A 12,855-nucleotide genomic window follows, 5' to 3' on the forward strand; every position below is an offset into this window, starting at 1 on the left:
TCTCTTTCAATTTCTTTTTTAAGCCATTCCAAATATTCAGTTATTTTCTGGATTAATTTTTGTTGAGTTCTTGGTTCTTTTGACTTATAATTGCCATCTTACTTTGAAAAAAAATTTTGGTCATTATTCCTTTAAATATTTTTTCTCTTCTCTCCCTCTCCTCTTTCCTTTGGGGACTCCAATACTATTTATATTATTAGGCTGCTTAAAATTGTCCCATGCCTCACTGATGCTCTGCCCATAATGTTTTTCAATAGTTCTCTCTGTATTTCATTTAGGTTATTTCCATTGCTATGACAGAATTTACAAATTTTCTGCAGTGCCTAACTTGTTACTGCTCTAATCCAGTGAATTTTTCATCTTAGACATTATATTTTAATCTTTAGAATTTTGATTTAGGTGATTTTTTATCCATATTTTTCATAATGCCTATGATTTTCTTTACCTTTTGAAAATATGGAATATAATTAAAAGTTACTGTTTTAATGTCTTTGTCTACTAATTTTACTTTTCTGGTTATTTGAATATTGACTTATTAAATCATAATTATGGGGCAGCCCCTGTGGCTCAGCAGTTTAGCTCCACCTTTGGTCCAGGGCATGATCCTGGAGAGCCAAGATCATGTGGGGCTCCCTGCATGGAGCCTGCTTCTCCCCCTGCCTGTGTCTCTGCCACTGTCTCTCTGTCTTTCTCTCTCTGTGAATAAATACATAAAATCTTTAAAAAAAAAAGTAAATAAATCATAATTATGGGCCTTGTGTTTCTATTTCTCTGTATGTTTGGAAATTTTTTAAATTTTTATTTTTATTTTTATTCCAGTATAGTTAACATACAGTGTCATATTACTTTCAGGTGTATAATATAATGATTCAACAATTCTATACATTACTCAGTATTCATCATGATAAGCGTTATATACCTGGAAATTTTTGATTCTATAATGCACTTAAGTAGGAAAAGCTTGATTCTTTCAAGACTTGCTTTTAAGCTTTTTTGAGTAGATTCTGATTAACTTTATTTCTGCTGGTAGTTTTGTTTCACTACTGAGACAAAATCTTCATAAATACTTTACTCAATGCCTCGTATAACACAAAGGTTTTCCACGTTTGAGAGTGGAAATATCAAACTATTCTTAGCTCTAGTGTCTTCCAGGGAGTGCTGTATTTTGATGTATTTCTTTAGAGAGACAGTTCTTGTTCTGACAGGCAGTTATGTTAATTCTGGATCAGCTTAATCAATAAAGGTCTTGTTTTCAGGTTTCTTTATTCTGTACCTAAATTAGCTTTACTTTAGGGCCAATTAAGCCCCCACACACCTAACCTGTGACCTTTTTAGATCTCTACTAAATGTCTTGTATCTTCTTAGGAAGGTAGGAACTTGAATGATTTTTAGTTCTAAGCAAGTTCTTGAATATTTTTATTTACAGCCCCTACTTGTAATAATTGTTTCAGAACTTTTCTTTGCCTGGCCTTGTGGGATTTCACCCTATGCATTCACAAATTAGTGTTTAGCCACACACGCAAGAGGATCCGATGCTGGGGCACCTGGGTGGTTCAGTCAGTTGAGTATCTGACTTGGGCTCAGGTAATGATCTCAGAGTCCTGGGATCAAGCCCCCATGTAGATCCATCCACATGGGGGCTGCTTCTCCCTTCCCCTCTGCCTCCTCAACCCTACATGTGGGCTCTCTCTCTCAAATGAATAAAATCTTTTTTTGCATATTTTTTATTGGAGTTTGATTTGCCAACATATAGTATAACACCCAGTGCTCATCCCATCAAGTGCCCCCCTCAGTGTCCATCACCCAGTCACCTTGTCCCCCCCGCCCACCTCCGCTTCCACTACCTCTTGTTCATTTCCTAGAGTTAGGAGTCTCTCATGTGCTGTCACCCTCACTGATATTTCCCACTCATTTTCTCTCCTTTCCCCTATAATCCCTTTTACTATTTTTTATATTCCCCAAATGAATGAGACCATATAATGTTTGTCCTTCTCTAATTGACTTACTTCACTTAGCATAATACCCTCCAGTTCCATACACATTGAAGCAAATGGTGGGTATTTATCGTTTCTAAAGAGGATCCCTTATTGATCTCTGTGAATAGCTGCCTCCACTCTAGTGCTCTGCCTCACAAGTTCTTTCCACTTTAACAACTGGAACTCTGACTTCTGCCCATCAATTCAGCAAGACTTAACATCCTTCTTTGCCAACGTCTAGGAATTGTCTCAAAGCAGGAGGCCAGAACGAGTGTAAGTCTCATCTCATTGTTTTTCCTTCTCTCAGGCATCACAGTCCTATGCCTTTTAGTATATTAAAAGTGTTTATATATACACATCACTTCAATTTTCTGTAGCTTATAGAGTGAGCAAGTTTTAGGAGTTTTGTAGCAATTATTCCTTTTACTTTTGATCCCTGTGTAATATCATTGACATATGGTTATTCAAATTTCATATGATGTCTTTGATGTATTGTTTTTTTTTTATTTTTATTTATTTATGATAGTCACAGAGAGAGAGAGAGAGAGAGGCAGAGACACAGGCAGAGGGAGAAGCAGGCTCCATGCACCAGGAGCCTGATGTGGGATTCGATCCCGGGTCTCCAGGATCGCGCCCTGGGCCAAAGAAAGGCGCGAAACCGCTGCGCCACCCAGGGATCCCTGATGTATTGTTTTTAATCATTTCTCCTGTTGCATTCTTTTTTGAGAGAGAGAGATAGTGACCTGCAGACATGAGCAGGGAGGGGCAGCAGGAGAGGGAGAGTCCTCATCAGGTTGCACATCCAGTACAGAGCCTGTTGCAAAGCTCTGCCTCGACCCTGGGATCATGACCTGAGCTGAAATCAGTTGGAAGCTTAACCCACTGAGCCACCCAGGAAACCTCATCTGCTGCATTCTAATTTTACCTATCAGATTTTGAAAAATGACTTTTCCTATTTAATAACAAACATTTGTCCTCCTTTAACCTTAAAAAAAAAGCAAAAAATGAAGGTGATGATTTTCTTCTCTCAGCTTATTTAAGATAAGACATAGTACAGTATAAAAGACAGTTTACAGTGTACTCAACATTATTTTTAGACACACCTTTGTTTGACAAGTTTTTACACTTCCTAATTTTGACCACTGATGAGTTTTTAAAATTAATTTTCCTAAAGGTTGGTGTCCTTATCTCTTATATTTGAATAGCAATAATTTTAACTTCATGGAGTATTTATGAAATCAAATCAGCAAACCAAGTGGAGTGTTTGAAATATTGGCTAGTATACTAGTAAGTACTTTAAAAAGTTACTTTTTAAAATTTTGTTTAAGATTTATTTACCTATTTATTTATGATAGACATAGAGAGAGAGAGAGGGAGAGAGAGAGGCAGAGACACAGGAGGAGGGAGAAGCAGGCTCCATGCCGGGAGCCCGATGTGGGACTTGATTCTGGTATTCCAGGATTGCGCCCTGGGCCAAAGGCAGGCGCTAAACCGCTGAGCCACCCAGGGATACCCTAAAACGTTACTTTTTAAAAAATTGTCTAGTTATGAAATTATATATACCTCCATGTATGGCTTCACTAAGACTTTGATGTAAATATAAAGTAATCCTGTACTTTTATTTTGATATTTATATTATTTATTTATTTTGCAAACTCTTAAGAAGATTGACCTCATGGAATTACAGAAATAAAAAGTTATGGACAAAATTTACGTAATTCTTTCTGGCTTCAACTTGACTTCATTTATGTATAGCCTTTTAGATATAATCAGCAAAATATATGAGGAAAATCTTAAATTTGGACTGATGTAGATTCTACCTTCAATTACATTTCTCTTAGGGATGTTACCTTGACCAGACTAGAATTCAGTTTCTACATCTGAAAAAAATGGTGATTATAATATATATTCTGATATGTTGATGCGAAAGTTTAATAAAATAATCTATATAAAGTCTCGAAGAGAACTTCTTGGCACATAGTCAGAAATTAAACAATATGACCTGTCTTTCCCTTTTCAGTATATTGGTTCTAACACTAATAGTCATGCCATTGTTCTATTTCACACGTGACTTCTAGATTTTTATATGCCTCATTTAACCAGCTGTGCTAAATACCTTGTTGCTATCAGAATAAGAGCTACAACTAAGTAGAAGACTTAGTAAAAGGCTAAGAGTAATCTATTGTTTTGGAGTAGGCATTTTGGGTAATCTTTCAGAAATTCATCTTTTTAAAGACATTCCATGTAAAAGGAACTACTTTAGGTTCTAGAGCTACAGCAACAAACAGGATAAGAAAAATTCCTACGTTCATGATGTTTTTTTAGTTAGGGAGACAAACAATAAATAGAAATATATGTGCGATGCAGTAGGTGAACGTTTTAACAGTGTGGTTGCAGAAGTCCTCTCTGTAGTAGTGGCATTTGAGCATTAAGGACTTTGTGAAGTGAGGGAATAAGCTATAGAAATAGCAAGAAAAATAGAAGAAAATACATATAATTAAGGTTTTGGAGTACCTACAATAAGTCAGATGAGTACTTTGCTTTGTGCCATTCAATCTGTACAATGGCACTTGCAAGAAAAGTATTAACTACCTTTATGTTCCAGAGGAAGTAAACAAAAGCTCCCTACTAGTAAAGGACGGTGAACACAATTTAGATGGATCTTTCCTTCTCCTCCTTACTAAGTGCCCTGCTTTCTTTCTTCTAAGTGGTAATTTAAAGTTTTCTTGAAGATTTCCTTACCCTCAAACAACTCATTTTCCTTTGCACCAAAAGTTAAGTAACTAGGAGAAGAAAGGAGTATATTAAAAGGGTCTTGGTCTCCTCAGTAGGTCAAGATGAGTTCATTTACCGCACTTCATCGAGTGATGCTCTATTCCTGACTATACAACTGCACTGCTTTTGGCCCAATGGAGGGCTCTATAAATGTGTATCTTTTGAACAAATAGAAAATATGACTATTGCCATGTTTCCTCTATTTGATGAAAGCTCTTTAAAAGACAAGAGCTATCATTGAAGCTTCATCCCAAGGGCCTGAAGATTGATCTGCTCTCAATACCTTGGAGATATTTAAGAGGTACAAGATAAGTGACAGATACTGCTTCATCAACCACTACCACAACTCATCTGGGATTCAGAACTTCATCTGTTCAGCAAACAGTCAGTTTGGTACTGTCAATCCCCAACTGAATCTTTGTCCTTTAGACAAATTAGAAAAATGTTCTTCCTTTCAAGAACATCCATCCATCTCATCCATCCACCTCTCATCACCCTCCCATGAGGCCCCAAACACAATGTAATGGCTGATTAAGTCTAGCAGATTCCCTGACTGAACTCTGATCCTGGAAAGAAGCAAGAGGAGAGAAGACTTGTCTTTGCCTCTGCTCCCTTCCTTCCCATCACCCCCTTTCTCAGCCCATCACCCCCCCTCCTTCCTATCACCCTCTTCCATTGCCATTACCCCTTTTTTCTTCCCATCTCTACCTCTATTTTCTTCCACCACGTCCCTTCGCACCTCCCCTTCTCTTCCCATAACCTCCTTCTCATTTTCTTTCTTTTCTTCAAATTATTGTTTGGATTGGAAAGATACATTTCTTATGTTAAGCTCATTAGGCAAAGGAACAAAGCAATGTTAGGGAAAAGCATTCAAGTCACAGCCTTTCAGTAAGCAGGGAATCCAAAACCATAGAGCAGTAGTGGCTTGGACTTTGCATTGATCATTGGCTGTGCTGTGCATTTCAAAGATAAACTCAGATACTGAAAAACAACCGAATTAGTCACCCTTTCACAGACTGCCTGTTTAGTCTCTCTACATTCTCTTTTATCTACTGCCTCAGTTCCTCATAGGCTGTTTCTAGGTCCAAGACTAACAGACGGGTTTCATGGGGTGACCTCTGATTCACCCATAAACCTGCTTCAGGTCTCATCCAGAAGCTCTTTTCCTTGACACAGCTTCTTTACTTCTGATAGTTACAGAATGCCACCTAGGCCCATGCGGTTGAAGCGCACATTTTTTTTTTAACAATCCCTAGACCATCAAATGGTCGCTTATGGAGCACCTGCATGGCTCAGTGGTTGAGCATCTGCCTTTGGCTTTCTCCATCTGCCTGTGTCTCTGCCTCTCTTTTTGTGTCTCTCATGAATAAATAAATGAAATCTTAAAACAAATGGTGGCTTATCTGATCCAGGTGTTTGAGAGTATAATTAAATAATCATGCCAGCCAAAATGAAGAAGTGCTAGAGTAAGGGAAAAGGCACAAGAAGCAGAAGATGTGGGAGGAGAAAAACAGGAGAAGAAAACAGAGTGAAGAACAGAGGACTAGGCGTTCTTGCCAACTGGGAAGAGAGAATTCATCCTAGGCAAGATAATTTATTAGTTTTGTGACCTTGAACAATTCACTTTATGGCTTCAAACCTTAGCTTCTGTATCCGCAAAAGGGGCCTTGATAATAACTGTGCTCTATATCACACAAAAGGAAATACCTTTTGTAAACAATGTGATGCTAGTAAAGTGTAGCTACCAATCTCCATCACTTCTCAGGAAAGAAGGCTACTTGCTGTAGCACCTTCCTCAGAGAATATTTTACTTCTTTATTTCTTAGGCTGTAGATCAACGGATTCAGCATAGGAGTGACCAGGTTATTCAGGACCTGAACAGTTGCATTGAGCCAGGGATTGGGGGTGGGCTGCAGGTAGATGAGGACCACTGGCATAAAGGAGAGGAGGATGGCAGTGAGGTGGGCACTGCAGGTGGAAAAGGCACGGCGTCTGCCCTTCAGGAGACCGGATCTGTAGGATGGAACACACAATGCAGCTGTAGGAGGTGAGGATGAGAAGGAAGCAACTGAGGGGCATGAGGCCCACGCTGATGAAGCCCACCATCTCCAGGGCTGAGGTATCAGCACAAGCCAGCTTCAGCATCACCGGGATATCACAGAAGAAATAGTCCACCTCATTGGCGCCACAGTAGGGCAACTGGAAGGTGAGAGTGGTTAGAAAGGTGGCCTGAATGCAGCCAAAAAAGGAGGTCCCCATGGCCAGGATGGCACACACTCTGTGGCTCATGATCACCGTGTAGCGTAGAGGGTAACATATGGCGACAAAGCGGTCATAGGCCATCACTGTGTACAGGAAGCACTCGGTACAGCCCAGGAAATGGTAGAAGAAGAGCTGGGACATGCAGCCTGCATAGGAGATGACCCGGCTGTTCCCTGAGAGGTAGAAGAGCATCTTGGGGGAACTCACAGAAGGGAAAAATATGTCGCACACAGACAGTTGACACAGGAAGAAGTACATAGGAGTGTGAAGCCGAGTGGAGGAGATAATCGCCAGTAGGATGAGCAGGTTCCCCATAAGAGTGAAGATATAGAAGCTCAAAAACAGGACAAAGAGCGTGGTCTCCAGACCCTCGGTGTGTGGGATGCCCAGCAGGATAAACTTGGTCACCACTGAGGCATTCCTCATCTTTGTCTGATGTTGGACTTCACAAAAGAATGGAAGTATCCAAAGTGTGAACGCTGATGTAAAACTAAGAAGCTCTTTGACGAATGGGTAGGTCTCATGTTTTAACAGTCAACAATCAACTTTATGCAAGGACATTTCTTGCATTTCTTTATGCAAGGACGTAAAAAGATAGACAATAACAATTCTTGACTGTATTCTGGAAAACTTTGGTTTTGGCCAAAGTAGATTAAGTTCACTGTATCTATCTTTCTCACAGATTACAGTTAAAAACTTTGGAGGTGCACCTGGCTGGCTCAGTCAGAAGAGCACGCCACTCTTGATCCCAGGATTGTGAGTTCAAGCCCCATGCTGGGTGTAGAGATTATATAAATAAACAAAACTTAAAAAAAAAAAACAACTCTAGATAAAGTACAAAATGTGTTTACCTAAAAACTCTGGAAAGTAAATAGAAAGAAGTAGATTGTGAAAAGGAGACAAAATCTGGAGAAGCCCACACTGATGTGTTTCTACTTTTTCCTCTTTTCTCCTGTGCTTTTGAGTTGGGAAAGGGTGACAATTACGGATTTGTGTGGTGACTGCCCCAAATGAGGAAATTCCAATAGATAACCCATCTTTTTGACTGGAGAACCCAATAGAAGGTGTTCACAGGTTCAAAAAGTGTGAGGTTAATACCTGGGTTTTTTCCCTCTCTTTCTTCTTTTCTTCCAGCCTAACCCCAAGGCAATTCTGGAAATTACATGGCAGCAGTATGAGCAATAAAAATTTGGAGACAAATTCCAATTTCTGGAGAGAAGATTCTCACATGAAAAGAGAAAGGGATAGAATATTTGTGTAGGAACAGACTTACCAGGATATATATTTATGATGTATTTCAAAGTGTTTGTTATATTTTAATAAGTTATTAACTTAAGGAAAGGAAGAGAGAAAAAATAACCCAAACCAACATGTAATTACAATGCTAGATGCAGAGAAAAATGAAGACTCCAAAGAGTCAGTGATATCCTGAAAAAAAAAATAAAAAGTCATCTGTGTTTACTAGCAGCAGCTTGCTACTAGAGCAACAAGAAACTCTAGACATGCTAAAAGATTCTCTGAGTGAACTTCTGGCTTAATTAGACCCAGTTCTTGAAGAAGGTTCATCATAACCTCCCCCTAGTAACCTTCCTCCTTTGGTCAGTGAAGACTCAGAGTTCATTGATTCTTGACTGTGACCAGGGACAATGATTAATTTGCCCTTAAAGGTACTTTCTCTAACGAGTCCATGATCCTCTTGATTTCTAAGTCCTTTTCAAATAAGAATCATCTTTAAGAACTGAAAATCTAGCGGGTCCCAATAAGTGGATCCCAATACTTCAGTGGGTAAGAAGCAAAAAGTGTCAGTGACCGGTGAGAAAAAATCTGAACACTCACATTGTTCACAGGGAACATGGTGGAATTTTCTGCAGTATAACAAGACAACCCAAGTCCTGTTCTCTGGTTCTCAGAAGAACACAGCATATCCCAGCCACAGGAACTGAGATTAGGTGTTTATAAAAGAAGGTGCCAAGAGTATATACCATCAAGAATTGGACATGCTCATTCCCTCTGGTTCATCTGCTTCAGATCCCTTTGGGCATTTCTCATGATGCAGTCAGTGGTAGCTCTGAGGGAGCAATTATATTAAAGTTAATCACATTGACTCCCCAAGCAAAATAATAATAGATGCTTTGAAATGAAAATATCTATATCCCTTCCAAGTGTGCTTATCTGGAGAATGGACTCTAATACTGACTTCAAGGCTTTAGGCTAAATCCTTTTTTATTTTTATTTTTATTTTGCTTCCCATACTTGCCTATCCTTACATGTGGTAATATGACAACACTTTATTTTCTAGTATGTAAACATTTTAGAACTATGTAGATATCTACAATGAATATCACTGTTGTAGGCAAGATGTAATAAATAATAAGGAATTATTTAACTATTATATGTTTTTTCTAGCAAATGCACCTTACAAAACAGCATTAATAAATTAAGTACATTTAAAGGAAGGTTATAAATTGGTAAAGTGTCTTTATAACCTTCTCATATGAAAATAGTTTAATAAAAATAACAGTGATATGGATTGAGCATTTGTCAGCTACTCTGCTAATTTATTTTTATGTTCTTTTATGCTTCAATTTAAGTCTCAAACAACCTTATTAAGTAGGAGAGGAATAATAGCACCCATGGGGCACCTGGATGGCTCAGGGTTGAGTGTCTGCCTTTGGCTCAGGTTGTGATCCCGGGGTCCTGGGATGGAGTCCTATATCCAGCTCCCTGCAGGGAGCCTGCTTTTCCCTCTGCCTATGTCTTTGCCTTGTTCTCTGTGTCTCTCATGAATAAATAAATAAAAATTTTTTAAATAATGTAAAAAAATAAAAGCACCAAGAATTTAGAACTTAATCACATAGCTAGAAAAGGACTGAGCTGAGAATAAATCCCAAGTCTGATTCCAGACCAAAGCCTCAAGCACTTCTGCTGAGAGAACTCCTGGGACATTTTGATTAGAAAGGCAGAAACTCATTTCTATAGGAGCTGCTATACAGAATTTTTGTGTGCTTTTCCATGATAAATAACCAGTTAAAAAAAAAAGAATGGAACTAATAAGTTAGATTTCATTTTAGTACAGAAAAAAATTAATGGGATAAGATGCCTTGTGAAGGATTGAATTTCTATCACTATTAGGGTTTAAGTATGAGTAAGATGACATTCTTGCAGGTTTGTGATGACCTTGTACTCCTTATTTTAATGCAAGATTATCCTACATACATCCTTAATGTCCTTTATAATTTTGAGATTCTTTGATTTTATTACGTTGTTCATCTTTTCAAATATATCTGAGAAGATACAATAAAGCTTAACAAATGGTTCTTCTGGTGAAAAGAAATGAGATCCCTGAAGAAGAGACCTCTGAGCATGATTGTTCTGGGCCCAAATACAAAATTCAGTGCATAAGAAGATAGCACTGTTCCTCCTGTAACACTGAGCATATTAACATTATAATGGTAAGCCTGCATTCTTGGTATCTTGGTGCCAAACATATGAAATAAAATCATACTTGTTTTCTAGAATATACTGTAGCTACAGATAAAAAATAAAGCAAACTTCAAGATTACCTAAGTATCACATAGCTTTAAGAAAAAAACGCAATTTAAAAATGACCTAAAACTGAAGGAAATTCAGAATGTCACTAAATCTGGATAATGAATTATAGTAGGTCAGAGGATTTTTATTTGTTATAAACTCCATTTAGGAAACTCAAGTAAGGGAAGTGAGCAAAGTATGGGTTTGTAATATTCTCTGACTATACACTTTTACCCCATAAATTGGCACTTTAGATACCTCATTTCATTTCACTTTTATGCCCCCTTTTTAAATAGTTCCCAAAACATGATATGACTGGGAGAATGATTAAAGACTCCATTGTGGGATAGGGTGGAGGAGGGGAGATATCCAAAGCGAAGATTTGAGCAGAGAAGTAAAGGGCACCTTGCACAAGGTCATGTCATGGAGTCTGAGCAGAAGATCCTCGAGATAAGCATTTGTATTTGGTTTTTTGGATGTCACTGCATAGAAGATTTTACTAACATTGGGATGGGACATAATATAAATGGCTGCACAGATAGCAGAGCACCAGCTGAAGAATGCTGGTGGTTGAAGGAAGCTCGGTGATAATGATCACTTGGGCTTGCGAACAGATGACTTTGAGATTCTCAGTGTTTCACTGGTCATGAGCCCAGTGGTGTTGTGATTTATGTGCATGGGTGTCGTGTCATTCACATCCAGCTAATCCCAAATTTGTCCATTCGATAAGATAAAGTATCTCTTTATCTGCTCTTCCAGGATTGGTCTAGATTCTTCCAGGGATTGTTGTGAGTCTCAAACTCACTCAAACTAGGGCATTTTCCTCTTTTTCTATTATTTAAATTAAATTAGCCAACATATAGTACATCATTAGTTTCAGATGTAGAGTTCAATAATTCATCTGTTGCATGTTACACCCAGGGCTCATCATGTCACATGCCCTTCTTAATACCCATCACCCAGTTACTCCATCCCCCCACTCACTTCCCCTCCAGCAACCCTCAGTTTGTTTCCTATAGTTAAGAGTTTCTCATGGTTTTTCTCCCTCTCTAATGACTTCCCATTCAGTTTTCCCTCCCTTCTCCTATGATCCTCTGTGCTATTTCTTATATTTCCACATGAGTGAAACCATATGATAATTGTCTTCCTCCAGCTGACTTATTTCACTCAGTATAATACCCTCCAGTTCCATCCATGTTGATGTAAATGGTAAGTATTCATCCTTTCTGAGAGCTGAGTAATATTACATTTGCATATATATGCCACATATTCCTTATCCATTCATCTGTCAAAGGATATCTTGGCTCTTTCCACAGTTTGGCTATTGTGGACATTGCTGCTATGAACATTGGGGTGTGCATGCCCCCTTGGATCACTACATTTGTATACTTAGGGTAAATCTTTGGTGTGAGGTGGTATCTCATTGTGGTTTTGATTTGTATTTCCCTGATGCCAAGTGATGCTGAGCATTTTTTCATGTGGCTATTAGCCATTTGTAAATCTTCTTTCAAAAAATGTCCGTTCATGTCTTCTGCCCATTTCTTATCTGGGCTATTTGTTTTTTGGGTGTTGAGTATGAGAAGTCCTTTTAGATCTTGGATACTAGCCCTTTATCTGATATGCCCGTTTTAAATATCTTCTCACATTCTGCAGGTTGCCTTTTAGTTTTGTTAACTGTTTCCTTTGTTGTGCAGATTTTTTTAAATTTAAATTCAATTTGCCAACTGTGCAGATTTTATCTTGATGAGGTTACAATAGTTCATTTTTGCTTTGTTTCCCGTGGCTTTGAAAATGTGTCTAGCAAGAAGTGCTGTAGCCGAGGTCGAAAATGTTGCTACCTGTGTTCTCCTCTAGGATTTTGATGGATTCCTGTCTCATATTTAGGGATCACTTTCTAAAGGAGGTTCTCTGTTTCTCCTGAAGCTTACCTCTTTACCTTTCTCACTTTCTAGCTTGTATATAGACTAACATACACAAGGACCTGTGCGTTTAAGCTTAGAAAATCAAAGAACTCCAGAGGTTTAGTAGTCAGCATGGTAATATAGAGCAGAAGAGAACATAATTCTGACTGAGCAAAAAGTTATTGCTATAACAGAAAGAATGAAAATAGAGAAAACAGAAATCTTAGGATTTTTCCCTAACTTCACCACATGTTTATTGTTTGAGTTTAGAAAATAAAAGAGAAGGGTGCTTGGGTGGCTCATTTGATTGGGTGTCTAACACAAGATTTTGGCTCAGGCCATGATCTCAGGGTCGTGGGATCAAGCTCTGTGTCAGGCTCTGCACACATCAGGGAATCTGAGATTCTTTC

The 12,855-nt window shown here is 38.4% G+C and overlaps 1 protein-coding gene across 1 annotated transcript; it reads right to left on the minus strand.

Annotated features, from left to right (window-relative positions):
* Positions 1 to 6,505: 6,505 nt before the first annotated feature.
* LOC489331 (olfactory receptor 149) lies at positions 6,506 to 7,439 on the minus strand. Its single transcript, XM_038535494.1, is given in 2 exon segments — positions 6,506 to 6,748; positions 6,750 to 7,439. Coding segments are annotated over 2 exon segments (933 nt in total).
* Positions 7,440 to 12,855: the final 5,416 nt, after the last annotated feature.

The sequence above is a fragment of the Canis lupus genome, chromosome 5, assembly GCF_011100685.1.
Source record: "Canis lupus familiaris isolate Mischka breed German Shepherd chromosome 5, alternate assembly UU_Cfam_GSD_1.0, whole genome shotgun sequence".
In the NCBI taxonomy this organism is placed as follows: domain Eukaryota; kingdom Metazoa; phylum Chordata; class Mammalia; order Carnivora; family Canidae; genus Canis; species Canis lupus.